Source organism: Elgaria multicarinata, chromosome 21 (genome assembly GCF_023053635.1).
Source record: "Elgaria multicarinata webbii isolate HBS135686 ecotype San Diego chromosome 21, rElgMul1.1.pri, whole genome shotgun sequence".
Taxonomy (NCBI): Eukaryota; Metazoa; Chordata; class Lepidosauria; order Squamata; family Anguidae; genus Elgaria; species Elgaria multicarinata.
In genome coordinates, this window is record NC_086191.1 from 2,343,806 (window position 1) to 2,363,764 (window position 19,959).

At 46.1% G+C, this 19,959-nt stretch overlaps 1 protein-coding gene across 1 annotated transcript in view; it reads left to right on the forward strand.

The window, feature by feature from the left end:
- The first annotated feature begins 420 nt into the window (after positions 1 to 420).
- The window catches only part of F11R (F11 receptor), a 53,743-nt gene continuing 34,204 nt past the window's right edge, over positions 421 to 19,959 (forward strand). The window contains exon 1 of the mRNA XM_063146119.1: positions 421 to 517. Within this exon, the coding sequence (XP_063002189.1) occupies positions 472 to 517 (46 nt within the window). The 5' untranslated portion in view covers positions 421 to 471. The remainder of the gene's footprint in view (positions 518 to 19,959) is intronic.

A 19,959-nucleotide genomic window follows, 5' to 3' on the forward strand; every position in this document is an offset into this window, starting at 1 on the left:
ATTGTGCACAAAACCTCCTTGCACCCAGAAAAGTAGCAGGTCGGGTCCCAGCCTCCCCTTCTCCCTGCCCGGCTCGTTTTCTAGGAGCGGGGGGTGCAGTGGCTGTTCTCCCCGCGAGGAGGCGCGCTCGCCTGAGGTCTGAAACGCTGCAGCCGTGACACGGGTCGCCCGCCGCTGTGAGAATGCGGGACGTCGCGGGCAAACCCCAGCAGGGGCCCCGGGGCGGGGCTGGCGGCTCTCCCGACCGGGCGGGGCCGGGGGCGGAGTGCACGGGGGGCCGCCCGCCCGCCCGCCCGCTTCCGCCCGAGCCTGGCGTCGACGCACCTGGGCAGAGGGGCGGGCGAGCGCCGGGACGGGCGGGCCGCGGAGCCAATCAGGGCCGCCTCTCGCCCGCCGGCCCGCCCCCACGTCTCTCACCTGCGCTGCGCACAGTGGCCCGGAGAGGCAGACCTGGCGGGGCGGAGACCGGCGATGGCTGCGCGCGGGTGGCTGTGGCTGTGCCTGGGCGCTGCGTGCTGTGAGTGGCCGAGAAGGGACCGGGGAGAGGGAGAGAGAAAGAGGAAGAAAAGAAAGGAAGAAAGAAAGAAAGAGGGAAGGAAGGAGAGGGAGGGAGAGAGAGAGAAAGACAGAGGGGAGGAAGGAAGGAGAGAGAAGAAGAAAGCAAGGGGAGAGAGAGAGAGAAAAGAGGGAAGGGAGGAGGAGAGAGAGAAAGAAGAGAAAGAAAGAGGGAAGGAGGGAGAAGAAGAGAGAGAAGAGGGAGAGAGAGAGAAGGAAAGAAATAATAGGAAGAGGGAAGAAGGAAGGGGGAAAGAGAGAGGAAGGAACGGAGTGAAAGAGAAGGTAAGAAAGAGGGAGGGGAAAGAAAACGAAAGGAAGGGAGAAGAGTAAAGAGGAAGAAGGAAAAGCCAAGTGGGGCGAAAGAGGGAGAATGAAGGAAATGGAGAAATTAGGAGAGGAAGGGAGGAGGAGGAGGCGGAGGAAGGGCGCTGAGAGGGAAAGTGGCAAAGAAGGGAAGGAGAGAGGGGGTGGGGAGCCAAGTCAGGGACAGGCGATGGGGGGGGAGAAAAGGGGAGTGGGAGGGAGAAGAAGTGAGTGGGGGTGGGGAGAGAAGGGGGGGCAGGAAGCCCCGGACCTGCGGGGCGTCCCTGGGGGGCGGGCGAGCGAATGTGAAGGAGCCCCGGGTGATGGACCGGGGGGGGGTACAGGTGTGTGTGTGTCCGGTGGCTTTCCGGGGTGGAGAGGGGGGGGGGCTTGTCTTAGCAGGTGCCGCTCGTCCAGGCCTCGCTACTTTCTGGTCCTGGCTTTGCTTTCCTGCTCGGAGCGTTTGGGCTGGATGCGACCCTCTTCCAGCCCAGTTCCCTTATTTTGCTTATGAGTAGATGCCTGAAAGCGGCGGGGGGGGGGGGGGGAGGCGTGATTCTCCGCCAAGCCCCCCATGGCGAAGCCCCCCCCCCATTGCCTTTTCTTTATTGTGCAGTCCTATGGGTGTTTCCACAAAGGTCAGACTCACTCACTTACTCACGAGTAACTGCATACGTAGGATTGCAGCCGGAGGAGTCGAGGAACTAAGGCTGCTGTGTGAACACCGCTACCGAAAAGATTTGCATATTTATATAAAATCCATTCGGGACCTTTCCTTGTACCGTAAGAGGAAAGATCACCTGTGCAATACAGGTGATCTTTCTCCTCTTTATACAGATGTTTGCCTTAGGAAGGGGTGGTTGGTTTTGCCTGAGTGCTTTTTCTTCCTTTTCTTTTCTTAATCTGTTGAAACTGGCTCTGTTTAATATTAATTCAGCACACAGAGCTCTCTGCCCATTTCTTTGGCTCCAGATAAACAGAGATGTGGTTTACACAGAGCCCTATTTACATAGTGATGCCATGTGGGTTCACGGAACCAGAAACGCAATCTGTTCTTTCCAGATGATTGGCTAGATCCTTAAAATGAGGTTGGCTTCCTGGGCTTCCAGTGGGGGAAGAGTTTGGGATTTTCTCTCTCTCTGTTTCCTTGTTAAAATCTTGCTTGAAAGTCTGACTCACAGTTTCTTTTCCTCCTGTGCTGCTGATACAAACACCTCGAAAGAATTCTTGAAGGGCCTCTCTTTTGTCCCAGTTTTGACTCCCAGCATGTGGTGTTGGGGGCAAGCCCCCCTCCCCCAAACACTTCCCTTATTAGGGTCTTGCTAATTTAATTACAAGGCAGAACTGTAGGTGCCCTATGGCTCTCTCTTCCCCCCTTACCTTGCTCATGTAGCCCTGAATTTGCATCGCATTTCCTTGAGGCACACAACAAAATGATTTTCAAGAGGAGGTGTGTGAAATCAAAGGCAAAGCAGGGTCATGTTTCTGTGTTCTTTCAAACCACGCCCTGGCATTTCTTGTATGGTAAGTTGGCAGAGCGCTCTGTGTCCTTTTCCAGCCTTTTCCAGCCTGGGGTCTTCCAGCTGTGTTCAGCTGCAGCCGTACTGGCTGGGATTGTAAGCCTATGCGGCAGGGTCTTGCTATTTACTGTGTTATCTGTACAGCACCATGTACATCGATGGTGCTATATAAATAAATAATAATAATAATAATAATAATAATGAATCATAGAATCATAGAGCTGGAAGGGGCCTCTAAGGCCATCAAGTCCAACCCCCTGCTCCGTGCAGGAATCCATCTTCAAACATCCCTGACAGATGGCTGTCCAGCTGCCTCTTGAAGGCCTCTAGGATGGGAGAGCCCCATGTTTGAGAGAAAACTGCCCTATTCCAAGTTTAAGTAAGGCTTCTATAGACTCTGGCTAATGTGCCCACTGCCGGCTGCATGACGGGGGAGATATTGGGCAAGGAAACCCCAAAGGGATCTTTTAATCTGGAAGAGGTCAAGCGTGCATATTGAGAATTCTCTCAAGGCTTCACCTTGACCTCCGTGAGTGCTCTGTGCAAAGTGAAGATTTTATCTTTTGAAAAATAGAATCCTGGAATGGAGAGGGTTGGAGGGGATTTTTTTATTTGTTTATTGTAATAAATAAATAAATAAATTCCAGGGTGGCTTTTAATAATCCAGAATCTTAGAAAAGTCTTAAGAAAACTCTCAACGAAGTAAAAGCAAAAAACGAAACAGCCGTCGTGACAAAGCAAACTTACTGGAAAATTAAAAGGGTTGGGCAATTGAAAAACCCTCCCCTCGGTGCTGAAAGGACCTGTGGAAATACAGGCTGTAAATAGTGACGAGGCTCATTCTTTGGAGCTCTGAAATGGGGGTTGGAGCTTTATTTGCAGAAGGGGTTGGGAAATGACCCTCACAATTGTCTGGAACTGGAAGCCGGCTGAGTTGTTTTAAGCCTGACTAAATGTGTTCCACTCGGCCTGTGTCAACAGTCCAGCAGTTGTATTTTGGACTAATGCAAACTTCAAAGGCTGCCCCACGTATAGTCTAAAGCAATGGTTCCCAAACTTTTTCAGGTCACCGCCCCCTTGGTTCCACAAACTCATGCCCGGCGCCCCCCTACCCTACACTATAAAAATCATTATTCAGAATAGTGGTTTTCAACGACCCACCAAGGAAGATAATAACAATAAAATTCAAAACAGTAACAATTAATTGAATACTTTATTCAAAATCCAATTGGTGTGCCCTGCCATGCTGGCTGCAAACAGAGGCGTTCGCTCTCGTTTCCCTCCCTCCCTCCCTCCCTCCCTCGGCAAGCCTGGGGCAGGTGCTTCCCATTTAGAGGGGATTCTAGGAGTTGAAGGACTATTTTCTGTCTAAACATGCATAAAATTGTGCCTTTAATTTATCATGTCACACTAGCATGAATACAGGAATCAAATAAGATTTCCTTCTTCAGTGGAACACACTTACTTAGGAGTAAGCACCATTTTGTTATAGGAAAGGATAATGTATTTTAATTAAAATTTAAAAGTAATTATCTGCCACCTGGTGCAGAGTTTTCCTATGGAAAATCTGGCTGGGACTGAAGTAGAGGGGCACTAATTTTACTGTACTTATTGTCTTCAAATATGGTTAAATATCCCACAGTTACCTTGCTATTCTATTTCTACAATTCATTTTCTCCTGTCTTTTCTTCACCCTCTCTTCGTTTTCAGGCTGAATCCTATGCACATTTACCTCAGAGTAAGTTCTATTGATCTCAGTGGGGCTTACTTCTGAGTAGACATACTTAGGATTGTGTTGCAGCTCTGTTTTTATGGTGACACAAGATACACACATACCATGTTTACCAAAAGAATGCTTGAAAAAAGGGGGTTGGACACCCTGAAATAAGCAAAGGTAGATAGGAATGGTTTCAGCAAGCATTCAGGAAAAAGGTGCTGCTGAATCTTCTTTAGCCAGGAAGGACCTGGGGAATTGCAATTCTCTCTCCCTCCCCCTTTTCTTTTCTCTCCCAATCCTGTTGTAGTCCAGATTGTTTTGGGGGTGGGAACAGACACACAGACACACAGCATCTCTCTCTCTCTCTCCAACCCCCCTCCCCACAATAGCTGCCGGGCTGATTAGGACAGGAGGGCAGCAGCTCAGAGGGGAGATGGACCCAGTCTGCAACTCCTGACAGGGGAAGGGAGCCTGGTGATACCTTGCAGCAGCACAAGCAGTCCTGCTCCCCACCCACCCAGCCTGCCGGCTGACTGCTGTTCTTGGCAGCTGCTCTGCCACCCGCCATCCTCCACATGCTCCTTCCTCTCTGCCACATGGCTGCTGCTCCCGCCTTGTGCAGCAACTATTGCAAGAGGTCTGCCGGGGCAGCTTGTAGGAGGGAGCAGCTCTGGCCAAGGGAGCGAGCAAGCAAGCAGGCGGCGGTGGCTCCAGCAGGAAAGAAGCCCTGGGCCCTCGTAGGCAGGAGAAGAGTGGGTAGAGCAGCTGAATTTGCTGCTGTTTCCTGCTCTGCTGCCTCCTGTGGGCGCTTTCCCCACCCCCTACTTCTGGTGGGGCCGCTGTGGGCTTGAGATAGGAGGAGAGAGCGGCTGCGTGAGTGAGAAAGTCCTTCCTGAGCAGGAGCAGTGTGGGGAGAGCAGCTGAATTTGCCGCTCTTTCCTGCTCTGCTGCCTCCTGTGGGTGCTTCCCCCACCCCCTACTTCTAGTGGGGCTGCTGTGGGCTTGAGATAGGAGGAGAGAGCGGCTGCGTGAGTGAGAAAGTCCTTCCTGAGCAGGAGCAGTGTGGGGAGAGCAGCTGAATTTGCCGCTCTTTCCTGCTCTGCTGCCTCCTGTGGGTGCTTCCCCCACCCCCTACTTCTAGTGGGGCTGCTGTGGGCTTGAGATAGGAGGAGAGAGCGGCTGCGTGAGTGAGAAAGTCCTTCCTGAGCAGGAGCAGTGTGGGGAGAGCAGCTGAATTTGCCGCTCTTTCCTGCTCGGTCCCTGGGTTTTAGGACCTTCTGGAGAGACCACCTCGAGCGCCCCCTGCCATCCCTTTGCCTCTTAACGCCCCCCTATGCAATCCCACCGCCCCCAAGGGGGCAATACCGCCCACTTTGGGAACCACTGGTCTAAAGCATTGCAGAGAGAGAGAGAGAGAGAGAAGCAGAGAGGTGGTACGCTTCTGCAGGATTGGAGCACAGGACCCAGTGTGGCAGGTCTTATGTGGGGGGCAGTGGGGCCGTTCTTAAGGGCCCCTCACCAAATGCCCGCTTTTGCCCTTCCTCGGAACAGGCCCAGACCTTCCTCGGTTTAAAATGTTTGAACAACAGGAAGGAAGTGGGGTCAAGTTTTATTGCATTTGTATCCCACCTGTTTTCCTCCAGTGAACCCAAGGCAGCATACATAACCCTCTCCCTTTTATCCTGACAACAACCTGTGAGGTAGGCTGGGCTGAGAGTCTGTGACTGGCCCAAGGAATTAGGAGTGAGCAGTGAAGTGGCCAAGTTTGCCGACGACACCAAATTATTTAAGGTTGTTAAAACACAAAGGGATTGTGAGGAGCTCCAAAGGGATCTCTCCAAGCTGGGAGAGCGGGCGTCCAAATGGCAGATGCGGTTCAATGGAAGCGAGTGTAAGGTGATGCACGTTGGGGCAAAACCCCCCCAACTTCAAGTATAATCTAAAGGAATCTGAGCTGGCGGTGACTGAACAAGAAAGAGATCTTGGGGTTGTGGTGGACAGCTCGATGAAAATGTCCGCCCGGTGTGCAGCCGCTGTAAAGAAGGCAAACTCCATGCTAGGCATTATAAGAAAAGGAATTGAGAATAAAACGGCCGGTATCATACTGCCTTAATACACATCTGTGTTGCGACCACACGGTTCTGGTCACCACACCTAAAAAAGGATGTCATAGAGCTTGAAGAAGTGCAGAAAAGGGCAACTGAAATGATCAAGGGGCTGGAGCATCTCCCCTATGAGGGAAGATTACCTCAGCTTGGGGGAAAAGGACACAGAGGGGAGACTTGGTAGAGGTGTACAAAATTATGCGTTGGTGTGGAGAATGTGGACCGGGAGACATTTTTCTCCCTCTCTCAAAATACTAGAACCCGATGGGGTCATCCCATGAAGTTGATTGGTGGGAGATTCAGGACAGATAAAAGGAAGGACTTCTTCACACAGCACAGAGTCAAACTATGGAATTCACTACCAAGAGATGTGGTGAAGAGAGTTAGATAAATTCCTGGAGGAGAAGGCTATCAAGGGCTACTAGCACTGATGGTTATGTGCTTCCTCCAGTATCGGAGGCAGTAAGCCTGTGTGCACCAGTTGCTGGGGAACATGGGCGGGAGGGTGCTGTTGCATCGTGTCCTGTTTGGTTGGTCCATGGCCAACAGCTGGTTGGCCCCTGTGTGAACAGAGTGCTGGACTAGATGGACCCTTGGTCTGATCCAGCAGGGCCCTTCTGATGTTCATGGCTGAGTGGGGACTAGAACCCAGATCTCCTGGCTCTCATTCCAACACTGTAACCACTACGTCGGGCCTGTTCAGACAACACGCTAAGCCACTATCCCTTTTTGCAGCAAATGGTTAGTGAGCGTGTTTAAATGGTGGTTAGGAGTGGTTCACACCACACACTAAGCCATAATACTTAGCGCAAAATGCTTGACCACCGTGGCTTAGAGTGTCATCTGAACAAGGTCCCAAGCCCAGCATTACACCTGACTAGGTATAACATTAATCTGGGCATAATTGAATATTAAATTATAAAACAAAAGAATTGCTTGAGTTGTGTGTCAGGCTGTCCTGCATTTCTTGAAAGGGGAATACAGGGTGGTACATTTATTTATTTATTTATTTATTTTATTACATTTATATACCACCCCACAGCCGAAGCTCTCTGGGCGGTTTACAACAATTAATTAAAAATAGTAAACATTAAAAGTATACAAAAATTTAAAAAAACATAAAAACAGTATAAAACAACAGTGAACAGATGAAAATGACGGCATATACACAACTTCGGGAAGTCTTGTGACAACCCTGGAAGGTTGGTTTTGCTAGGAATAGCTGTGGCTGGCTGTTAATCACCCTTCCCATAACCTAAGGTGTGGTACTTCTAATAGAGAAAGCAGTTTTGGAAGGAGTCAGAACCTGTTTGGAAGCCTGAACAGGTATTTCCAGAGGCTCCTGTTAGAATTGAGGCATCCCTTCCATCCTTTTAACTTTCCAGTCTTTTTTTCCTGTGGCCTTTTTCATATCTGACATGGCTCTTAACCTCCTTCCCTATTTTTCTTTTTAAAGCATTTACAGGATACATTCAGTAGCATGTGGGTCACATCGTCAATGTCCCACTCTGGGTAATCTGCACCTCATCTTTCTGTGATTACGCAGGATGGATGCAAAGCTATGGCAGAAGACGTAGTACGTTTGCTCCATTGTCCATAGCGGAATCTCCGTTGTCGTGCTGCATTTCCCACAGCTGTGATGTTGGGCGGAGATGGGGCCCAAAGTTATGGGCATCACCGCCATGGAAAGAGCCATGTTCAATCACAGCCCCTACCTTGAGAATGGTTGGAAGTGGCTAATTTTGACGGGGATATTCTCTCTCTCTCTCTCTCTCGGCTGGTCCTCTTATTTTTTGGCAGGAGCCTGGCTGTCTTGGCCAAGGTACACTTGCTTCTAAGCAAGGAGTAGAATATTTGACATACTTGGGAAAACCCAAACTATTTTGGGAAGAACCCAAAGTATAGAGTTGTGTCCGCCCTGCCCAGCCTCCTTCCTGGGTGGTTGTTTTTTAATTTTTTTTTAAAACAATTTTCTTGTTTTCTACAACGAAATAGGAAAAATAGACAAGCCAAGAAAGAAAGCATAACAGAACATCACACACTTAACTAACAATGTAATACACTACATCTAATAAAAACACATATACAAAACGTATAAGGCCATATTCCATTTGAGGCAATCTTCACGTCAGTTGTATAGGCTGTCAATAACTTCACTTTAGCCAGCCCAGTGTTATGTAAAGACCACAGATTATATATAAAAACCACAAACAAATACATCGTTCTTTTGCAACTCTTGTATATACTCTATCAGAGGTTTCCAGTCCAATACGAACGAGGTTGTTGATTTTTCTCTTACTAACGCCAGAAGTTCGGCCATCTCCAAAACCTTCAGCAGCCCTTCCTCCGTTGATGGTACTTGTGTATTTTTCCAGTATTGTGCATAGAGTAGTCTGGCAGCTGTTGTCATGTACAAAAACAACGTTCCTTCTTTTTCTTTAAGTTTATCATCCATAAGTCCCAGAAAAAATTCTTCTGGTTTCATTTGTATATTTGCCTTAAATATTTTTTGCATTGACAAGTGAATCTGAGTCCAAAAAGATTTTGTTTTTTTACATGACCACTACATATGGTAAAAAGTTCCTTCTTGTTCTTCACATTTCCAACAGTCTCCCAAACAACCTCTGTACATTTTTGCTAATTTTGAGGGAGACATATATCATCTATACATTATCTTGTAAAAATTCTCCTTAAGTCTGGTGCTTAACGTATATTTTAAACCTTTTACCCACATATTTTTCCATAGTACCATTGATACATTATACCCAAAGTTTTGATCCCATTTTATCATACAGTCCTTTGTTTGTTGATTCTTTCTCCAGCTTTAACAATAGCTTATATACCTTAGAGATAACATGTTCGTCATTAGTACATAGGGCTACTTCAAACATTGACTTTGTTTCCTCAAATCCACATTCTTTTATGTCTCTCTTAAACTTCTCCATAATCTGTAGGTAAGAGAACCACTGACATATATGGCCATCCTTTAACAACCCTTCTATTGCTTTTAGTTTATATTCCCCTTGAGACATTTCCAATACATTGCTATGCTTTAACCATTTGTGCCCACTAGACAATTCTCTTCTATGAAAGGCCTCCTGGGCCGATACCCACATTGGTGTTTTCTGACAGAGTCTCGGTTTATATTTATTCCATACTCTTAGAATTGTACGTCTGACAAAGTGATTATTAAAATCCACATTGACCTTAGCTTTCTCGTACCACAGGTACCCATGCCACCCAAACCTTAATTCATGTCCTTCGAGCTCCAATAGTCCTCTATTCTCCAACAGTACCCATTCTTTCATCCAAACCAGGCAAGAGAGAAATACAGTTTAAGATCCGGTAACCCCAGACCTCTTTCTTTGGCATCCTGTAATATTTTATGTTTAACTCTTGGCTTTCCCCCTTACCATATGAATCTAGATATCTCTCTGCCATTGCTTGAACGGTGAATCCCCTATTACAATAGGCACTGTTTGAAATAAAAATAATGTTCTTGGCAATACATTCATTTTTATTGCGGCAATTCTTCCCAAAAGAGACAATCGAACCTTATCCCATTTTGCTAGGTCATTTTTAACATCATTCCATACTTTAACATAATTATTGTGAAATAACATACAATTCATATTTGTCAGAACAACTCCCAAATATTTTACCACCTTCTCAATTTTAAAACCTTTCTCTGTCAGTTTTCTTTGTTCTTGTAGTTTCATATTCTTAGTTAATGTTTTCATTTTCTGCTTGTTGACCTTGAAACCCGCTACTATTCCAAACTCAACTTACTCATCAAGGTCTCAATTCCTTTTAAAGGGTCTTCCAGTGTAAGGACCAGATCACCTGCAAACGCTCTCAGTTTATAGGTCTCTTTTTTAATCTTTATTTCACTGATTTGTTCTTCTTGTCTTATACCTTGATTCAAAACTTCCAACATCAAAATAAATAACAAGGGTGCTAATGGACAGCCTTGTCTTGTCCCTTTTTGTATGTCACATGGACTGGTAAAGTCTCCATTAATAATTATTTGGGCTTTTTGTAGATTATAAATTGATTTCACCTATTTGATGAAGTTCTCCCCAAAATCAGATAATTCCAGTATCTTAAACAGAAAGCTCCAATTAAGAATATCAAATGCTTTTTCTGTGTCTTAGAAGATCAATGCCGCTTGTTTTTCAGGACGTTTTTCCAGATATTCCACCACATTTATCACCACTCTTACATTGTCCCTCAGATGTCTTTTTGGTAAAAAGCCACTTTGATCTTCATGGATGAATCCTTGTAGTACTTCCTTAAGCCCTTCTGCCAAAATTGCTGCAAATAGTTTGTAATCATTATTAAGTAACGATATTGGTCTATAGTTCTTGGTCATGGTTGAGTCTTGTCCTTCCTTTGGTATGAGCGTTATGTATGCAGTCTACCATGAATCCGGAATCTTTCCAATCAATATAGTTTTCCGGGTGGTTGTTTTTGTTCCTTGTTAGCGTGTGCAGAATCGAGAACTTCGTGTATTTGTGGCCTTTGGGTTTCTGCCATCTTTGGAGGCTCCTTGAAAGAGGACATGAGAGTGGTCTGGAGTCTTTTAACCTTGGGGAACCCAGGCAGTGAAATTCCCTCACCAGAGAGGTTTGGTTGGCTGGCTCCCAGCGCCACGGTGTTTAATTGTGTGGTTAACTCCATTTTATTTTATCAGGTGTTGAGTCTGTGCTCATTTTTCTCCCTCTGTTCTGTCGTCTTTGGTTTACTCTGTCGACTTCCCTTTTAGTTTTATTGGTCTTTTTATGCTCTTAAATTGTATTGTGTATGGTTTTAATTTTTAAGTGCAAGCCATCTTGGAGGGGTCTTGAAAGGTCCCAGAGGTGGGCTATATGTTTTTAAAAGAAATATAAATATATGTGCATTGGTGAATCCGTTATCTCCCAAAGTGTGGGCATTTTTTAATGGCTGCGGTTAGGGAGGCAGAGAGCGGCTTGCATTCCATATCTGGACCGCTGATCAAATATTTGGAACGTCGTGTTGGGCAAGCGCCTCCGTCTGTCCAATAATACCAGCTAAGATGGCCTTTGCCAACCTGGGTGACCTCCGGCAGGGTCTTGCTATTTACTGTTTTACTCTGTACAGCACCATGTACACTGATGGTGCTATATAAATAAATAATAATAATAATAATAATTCCAGCACATCTGGAGGTGGCTGAGCTAGGATCACAGTGTTTACGTGACCATCCAACACTGCTGGGTGTTCAGTTAGGTTGGGTTGTCCTCCAGAGCTGAAAAGAATCGGCCGGTTAATCTGTCTGTACACTGTTGTTGCTATATACAGCACTGATTCAAAGTAAATATTTCTTAGCACTTGGGTTGTTGGGTTGTGTGTACCAGGTCCAAATGAAGTTTAAGCTGCATTTTGCTCTCTTGAACTGTCAAAAGATGCATTTTGCTGTTTTGAACCTCCTTTCCCCACAAGATGACAAATTGGAGGGTCTCTCGTACTTCTTGGTTGTTTACTTCTTTCAGATACATTTCTGACCATCTGGATTAACATTTTTTGTTGAATGGCTCCTTTGACGCGTTGAGATTAATCAGAGGAGCGTTTTATCGTGCACGTGCTGCTGCCCTCTTACGGATGTGCGCGTGCCCTTTAGGCAACGTCCGCCTCCCGCTCTTCCTTCCGTCGCAAAATAGACCCCTTTAAGAGCTCTATCAGACGAGTGTGCAACACTCGTCGCTGGGCGCTCACGGATTTTCGGGGGTCCCTCTCACGATGTCGTCTGCCTCCCTCACGCGTCCCGCCCCTTCTAGCATTTTTCCCGTGACAAAAAGCACTCCAGTAAGTCTGACTTATTTTTAAAGATAGAACTTGCTGCTAGAAGCAGCGGGATCCAGACGGCCCACTGAATGGGCCACGGGCATGTTGTTTACTTCCTCTTTTGAAAGAGGAAGTAATGAGGGACAAACTGGGGCAGAGAAGCGACGGTAAGGAAGCACGATTTCCCCCCGTGTGACAACACTCTCTTACTCAGAAGCAGTGATGTAAGGTAGACAAATTTCCAGTGCTTTATTTTTGCAATGGATGCCAATTTCAAATACAGCATTAAGCAAACTTGGAAGTTTCAAGGTTATAATTAATGTGACATTTCAGGTGTTTATCCCTAGCAAGCATGTGAAAACATACGTCTATGTCTCAGTGTGAAACGGTGCTAATAAGAACTGGTGGTGAAACTGAAGTGCCCAACAATTGTACTGGAAGAAAGGTGAACTCTTTAGAAATAACTGAGTAGTTGTCAGCGTATCACGCACAACTCTTTGGGTTGCTCAGACGTATTAGTGTGTCAACAGTTTTCAGCGTCTTTGGTTTCTTCCTTAAACAGTGCAAGGGAGCACTTATCAAATTTGCAGATGATACAAAATTGGGTGTGATAGCTAATACCCTCGAAGAAGAAACAAACTTCAAAGTGACCTTGATAGGCTGGAGCGCTGGGCTGAACACAGCAGAATGACATTTAATAGGGATAAATGCCAAGTTCTACACTTAGGAAGAAGAAACCAACACTGTTACAAGATGGGGGATACTTGGCTCAGCAATACTACAAATGAAAAGGATCTTGGAATTGTTGTAGATCACAAGGTGAATATGAGCCAACAGGGTGATGTGGCTGCAAAAAAGGCAAATGCTATTTTGGGCTGCATTAATAGAAGTATAGCTTCCAAATCGTGTGAGGTAGTGGTTCCCCTGTATTCGGCACTGGGTAGGCCTCATCTTGAGTATTGCGTCCAGTTCTGGGCTCCACAATTCATGAAGGATGCAGACAAGCTGGAGCGTGTTCAGAGGAGGGGTCTGGAAACAAAGCCCTCTGAGGAGACACTGAAAGAACTGAGCATGTTTAGCCTTGAGAAGGAGAGACCTGATAGCATTCTTCAAATACTTGAAAGGTTGTCACCCAGAGGAGGGCCAGGATCTCTTCTGGATCATCCCAGAGCACAGGACACAGAATAATGGGCTCATGTTACAGGAAGCCAGATTTCAGCTGGACATCAGGAAAAACTTCCTGACAGTTAGAACAGTATGACAATGGAACCCATAACCTAGGGAGGTGATGGGCTCTCCCACCCTATAGGCCTTCAAGAGGCAGCTGGACAACCATCTGTCAGGGATGCTTTAAGGTGGATTCCTGCATTGAGCAGAGGGTTGGACTTGATGGCCTTGTAGGCCCCTTCCAACTCTACTATTCTATGATTCTAAGACCCTAGGAAGTGCAGTGTTCCTTGCTAGCCCTACCTGGAGAAGTTGGGGATTGAACCTGGAAATTTATACATGCAAAATAGGTGCCCTAATCACAGAGTCACCCCTTCTGATAAAAGAAAGTCTATGTAATAAAATATTTAAATCACATTAAGTAAGCTTTATTTTCCCCTCTCAAATATTTCAAGTCAAATACATGTGTTGTATAAGATAATAATAATAATAATAATAATAATAATAATATCGGCTTCTTCTTTTTGTAGCATTGTTTACTAAATGCCAGCAAAGAAATGACTCTCTAGAGAACACCAATGCAAATTAGCCTGTTTTCCAATCCAAACTTTCCCAGAACACCCACATTATTACGAGGGAGTAATACTTCCACCTGAATAAACGTGGGATTGTTCGGTGAACGTTCAAATGCTGAATATTGGCAGACTGTGCTCCAGAAAGTGGTTTCACAAGGAACAGTTTTTAACAATTAACTTTAGATTTGACACCATGGGCGTTTGGGAGGGGGCTCTTGCTTCCCTGGCTGAGGCGTAATCTCCAGGTTTCCATTTTTTAAAAAGCAAGACTATCCCCTCTAGAACCTGAGATAAGCAAGATTTCAGCCACTATTCTGCTCATTCGTTTTGTGGGAAATTAACCATCTTTTATTGTTCTTGGCCAGTGAACAAAGTCTTTGCCATGGTCAACTATCTGGAGAAGGAACTTCATTTTTAAGCCTTGTTTGGATCCTTCCCTGTTGGGACTGATTGCAGCCTCATAAGAACCGAGTTTCGAAAGCCAGGCGTTTTAGTGTAGCCAAGATCGGCCAATAGCCTTGTCTCCCCAAAAAACAAAAGACAGGAGTTTATGATTTTTCTAACTCGGGGCTTGTTAATCATAGAATCATAGAATAGCAGAGTTGGAAGGGGTCACTAAGGCCATCCAGTCCAACCCCCTGCTCAATGCAGGAATCCTCCCTAAAGCATCCCCGACAGATGCTTGTCCAGCTGCCTCTTGAAGGCCTCTAGTGTGGGAGAGCCCACGACCTCCCTAGGTAACTGATTCCATTGTCGTACTGCTCTAACAGTCAGTAAGTTTTTCCTGATGTCCAGCTGGAATCTGGCTTCCTTTAACTTGAGCCTGTTACTCCGTGTCCTGCACTCTGAGAGGATTGAGAAGAGATCCTGGCCCTCCTCTGTGTGACAACCTTTTAAGTATTTGAAGAGTGCTATCAGGTCTCCCCTCCATCTTCTCTTCTCCAGGCTAAACATGCCCAGTTCTTTCAGTCTCTCTTCATAGGGCTTTGTTTCCAGACCCCTGATCATCCTGGTTGCCCTCCTCTGAACACGCTCCAGCTTGTCTGCATCCTTCTTGAATTGTGGAGCCCAGAACTGGGCACAATACTCAAGATGAGGCCTAACTAGGGCCAAATAGACGGGAACCAGGACCTCACGTGATTTGGAAGCTCTACTTCTATTAATGCAGCCCAAAATAGCATTTGCCTTTCTCGTGCAAGCACTGAGTCAGTAATGACTCAGTGCTTGCACGAGAGGTCCCTTTCCTTTTTCCTTCTTGCAGCCATATTGCATTGTTGGCTCATATTCAGCTTTCGATCTGCAACAATTCCAAGATCCTTCTCGTTTGTAGTATTGCTGAGCCAAGTATCCCCCATCTTGTAACTGTGCCTTTGGTTTCTATTTCCTAGATGTAGAACTTGAGCATTTATCACTATTAAATTTCATTCTGTTGTTTTCAGCCCAGCACTCCAGCCTATCAAGATAACTTTGAAGTTTGTTTCTGTCTTCCAGGGTATTAGCTATCCCACCCAATTTTGTGTCATCTGCAAATTTGATCAGCGTTCCCTGCACCTTCTCGTCCAAATCATTAATAAAAATGTTGAAGAGCACTGGGCCCAGGACTGAGCCCTGTGCTACCCTGTGGACAGATGGAATAATTCCATCTGTCCGTCCCCCACCCCCCGCTCCAGTTTAAATGTCTACAAACAATTACTCTGAAAAATGCAAGCCAATAACAGTTAATAATAATAATAAAATGTTTCTTACCCGCCTCTTCATTTTGATCGAGGCGGGAAACAACAATAAATGATAAAATACATAAAACTGAATTAAAACATAATATACATTGTTAAAAACATCCTAAAAACATTTTAAAAACATCTTAAAATAAACTTCATTATTATTATGGAGACATGATAGCACTCTTCAAATACTTAAAAGGTTGTCACACAAAGGAGGGCCAGGATCTCTTCTCAATCCTCCCAGAGTGCAGGACACGGAATAACGGGCTCAAGTTAAAGGAAGCCAGATTCCAGCTGGACATCAGGAAAAACTTCCTGACTGTTAGAGCAGTGCGACGGTGGAATCAGCTACCTACGGAGGTTGTGGGCTCTCCCACACTAAAGTCATTCAAGAGGCAGCTGGACAACCACCTGTCAGGGATGCTTTAGGGTGGATTCCTGCATTGAGCAGGGGTTGGACTCGATGGCTTTATGGGCCCCTTCCAACTCTACTATTCTATGATTCTATGCCCATATATATAGCCCTGCAAAATAGCCCTGTGTTGAACATCTTGCAGGGGTGTGTGGTGCGTGTGGTTAGACCAGCGTATGACAACTCTGCAATGTGGTCCAGTGTTGTTACACAGTCTCCTGGTATGTTGGGTTGGGCTTTTTTTTTAGGGAAGTGGAGGTGGAGCAGTGAAGTTTATTTATTCATTACATTGCTATTTTGCCCTTTTTTCCCCCTCCAAGGAAAACGACGGTGTGTATGTAGCAGTTAGACATTGTTATGATGGATGGATGTGTATATTTATTTTTAAAACAACCTTTCATTTTTAGTTCTTGCATGAGGCCGGGTGGGTTTCTCTCTTCCTCCAGCCCAATTCGTTCAGGCCTTGGAGCTAAGACAGCATTTTTGAAGCGGTTTCATTGTGTTGCCTGGATAGCAGAACTTGGGTGTGGTCTGTAAACTCAACAGGTCCCCTTCCCTCCTCCATTAACTACTCCGTTCATCCCTATAATGGCTCTTACCCCAACAACTGTCACAGAAAGAATTTAGATTTTTGGCTGTGGGTGGAATGCAAACTACTTAGAAGCCAGATCTGCTTATCTCAGGAGTCCTGGTCCTCAGCCAAGCAAGAAAGTACGCACACCTAGGTGTGTTGTGTGGTGCACGCTGTGTGTCCAATTTACACTCATGCACTGCCGTGTTCTCCACCCCCCTGAAAAATTCCTGCATGTGCTCATGTTTGTGCATTTCTTATCGATTTGGATTCTTCCAGTTCGTGGCTCACTTCTTTCATTTTTTAAAAAAATGTTACTTGCAGTTGACATTTGATGTCTCTTTGATGATTATCGGTTGTTGTTTTCTTAATGAGCATCTAAACACAAAATGTCCAGTTCCAGAGGAAATAAATATGCAATTCCAAAAGAACATTGCTGCAGTTCAGAATTCAAGCCATGCAAACAGTGTATTTTTAGCTGATGTAAAAAGGGCGTAAGGTGAAAAGTGAAGCGAGTCGGCCGGACTCCTTTCGAACCCTAAATCCTCAACACGTGTATCTGTTTCTCTTCCCAAACAGGCTCTCCACAGACTCTATTGCTTCAGATCCTCCCAGAGTGCAGGACATGAAATAACGGGCTCAAGTTAAAGGAAGATTCCAGCTGAACATCAGGAAAAACTTCCTGACTGTTAGAGCAGTACGACAATGGAACCTGTGACCTAGGGAGGTTGTGGGCTCTCCCACACTAGAGGCCTTCAAGAGGCAGTTGGGCAACCATCTGTCAGGGATGCTTTCGGGTGGATTCCTGCATTGAGCAGGGGGTTGGACTAGATGGCCTTGTAGGACCCTTCCAACTCTGCTATTCTATGATTCTACAACGTTTCCCCCCCTTTAAAAAACCTGTCCTGAATCTCACACCATTCACCTTCTTGGGATAACCCCTTTGAGATCTCATAGTAGGAGAGAGGTATCACAGAATCATAGAAGCACAGAACAGTAGGGTTGGAAGATGCCTACAAGGCCATCGAGTCCAACCCCCTACTCAATGCAAGAATCCACCTTCAAGCATCCTTGACAGATACCTGTCTAGCTGCCTCTTGAAGGCCTCTAGGGTGGGAGAGCCCACAACCTCCCTAGGTCATTGCTTCCATTGTCGTACTGCTCTAACCGTCAGGAAGTTTTTCCTGATGTCCAGCTGGAATCTGGCTTGCTGTCACTTGAGCCCGTGATTCCGTGTTCTGCATTCTGGGATGATTGAGAAGAGACCCTGGCCCTCCTCTGTGTGACAACCTTTCAAGTATTTGAAGAGTGCTCTCATGTTTCCTCTCTGTCCACTTTCTTTTCATGCATAATTTTTACTTTTCCCTCACTAAATTAAAAAGTCACAATGTTTTAAGGTAGCAAATGAACTGTGGCCTAGTAGTTCAGGGTCCATCCAAGCCTGACGGGTTGCTTGGTGCCAGCTAAGTCAACGGCCGCCTTGTTTACCGGCTTGCGCTCTCTCTCTCTCTCTCTGTGGGGATCATATTCCCATTTGAATTCAGAGTTGTTTGTGCTGTTTTCCCAGCTCCTTCCTAAGTTCAGAATATTTCCCTGCAGCCCTCATGCCTGTGGAGTTTCCTCAGCGATGCTTGTGGGATGTAAATGTAGCTTTTATTCTTTCTTCCTCCTGGCGTTTGGTATCTTTTTTCATGTTTAGGTTCCTCTTGTTTCTGGAACATGAGATATCCAGAATAGAGCCGTTTAGCTCAGCTTTCCCCAACCGGGTGCTCACTGCAACGCCTGGAGAATGCTTGGAATTTTTAGTCCAGAGCAGCTGGAGGGCACCAGATTGGGGAAAGCTGGCCTAGTTGCTCAGGGACTAAGCTGTGGTCCTGGGTTCAAATGTTGCACGGCCGTGAATTCATGAGATAGCTGTAGGCGAGCCTCTGAACTGCCTTTTGGTCTCAGCCTCTGACCTGCATCATTATTTCATTTCATTGCTATGCCATCCAATAGCCGAAACACTCTGGGCGGGTCACAAAAATTAAAACCATGAAGTACAGCTATATGGACGCTTAAAACCACAATATACAAGTACAACCAAAATAAAACCGAGCAGCGATACAGAGATTTAAAATACAGATTTAAAACAGCAGAGTTTAAAAAAGTCTAAGATGGTAAAATGCTAAAATACTGGGAAATAGGTCTTCACCTGGCGCCAGGTGAATCCCTCTTGGGAGCTCATACCACAGTTGGGTGCCACTGCCGAAAAGGCCCTGCTCTTGGTAGCCACCTGCCTCAGTTCCTTTGGCCAGCCGCTCACAAAGGACCTATTATGAGCCATAGAAGCATGTGTTCACCTGGGGAGTCAAGTCCTGATCATTGCAGTTTTGGGGCGATCATAGTTGCCTTCATTTGGGGGGGTCTCCCGCCTTTTTGTGTCAATAGGTATGTTTGGAAGTTTGAGACAGGGTTGTGGGCACTGTTACAAAATGGCTGCCATGACCGGTCACAGAACACTCATTTCCCCGTGGGCAAACTGGTGAGGCTAAAAGAAGAGCAGCACGCCAAAGAGCCCGAGGCAGAGGTGCGATTTGTGCTCCAAAATGCAAAAACAGTCTTTTGAATCCAAAGAAAGAGGACACTGGAGGGCAAACCTTCACTTTGCAGCCTGCCAGTTAAATAAAATATATATATTTTTAAAAACGTAAATAAAATACAAGCCAGGACCAGTAAGGCAGCCAGGCTGGAAGCAAGAGAAGCATCTGTGGGCACCTTTCTGTATTTATTTTATTATGTCCCTATGTCCTCCAAGGTTTTAAACTTTGGCTATTAAAACCATTAAAATACAGCATGATAAAACATGTTATAAATTAGGGCTGTGCTCCGCTTCTCCCCGGACCGGAGAAGCAGAAGCGGATTGGGGTGCTTCGCCTCCCCTTAAGGTGGAGGCGAAGAGGATCGGGGGAGCAGCGGAGCGTCGTGGAGTGGATCGAGGTGAAGGCGGATCCTTCGCCTCGATCTGGAGCTCCGCAAAAAAGGTAAGGGGTTTTTACTTGGCCCTGCCGCTGCCGCCCGTGCGGCAACAGCGGCAGAGCCAGGTAAGGGGTCAAAGAGGGTTGACCCCTTACCTTTGTCCGGGGGATGTGGCGTGGCAGGACTGCATTGTCCTCCTACTTCAGCTACTAACCTTGATTCGTGCTCAGAGAAATGCCCATGGCGATGACCATGTGGCTATTCCGTATTGAGAGTCTGCCAGGGTTAGACCAAGTGGGGTCCTTTCAGGGGCCTGTAGGAAGTTCAAATGGATTGGGAATCCTCACTCTTCCAGGGTCACCTCTGGAGTTGGGCCGTGATTGCAGTCTGCTCTTCCAAAACATGGAAGCTTATTATGGCTGCGTTCAGACAACACAATAGTCAATGGTGGGTTAATAGTCAACCCCCTGGTTGATTATCGAGAGGGTACTCCCCACACATGATTTTAATCAACCGTGGTCAGTGTTGAGTTGTCCATTAGTCAACA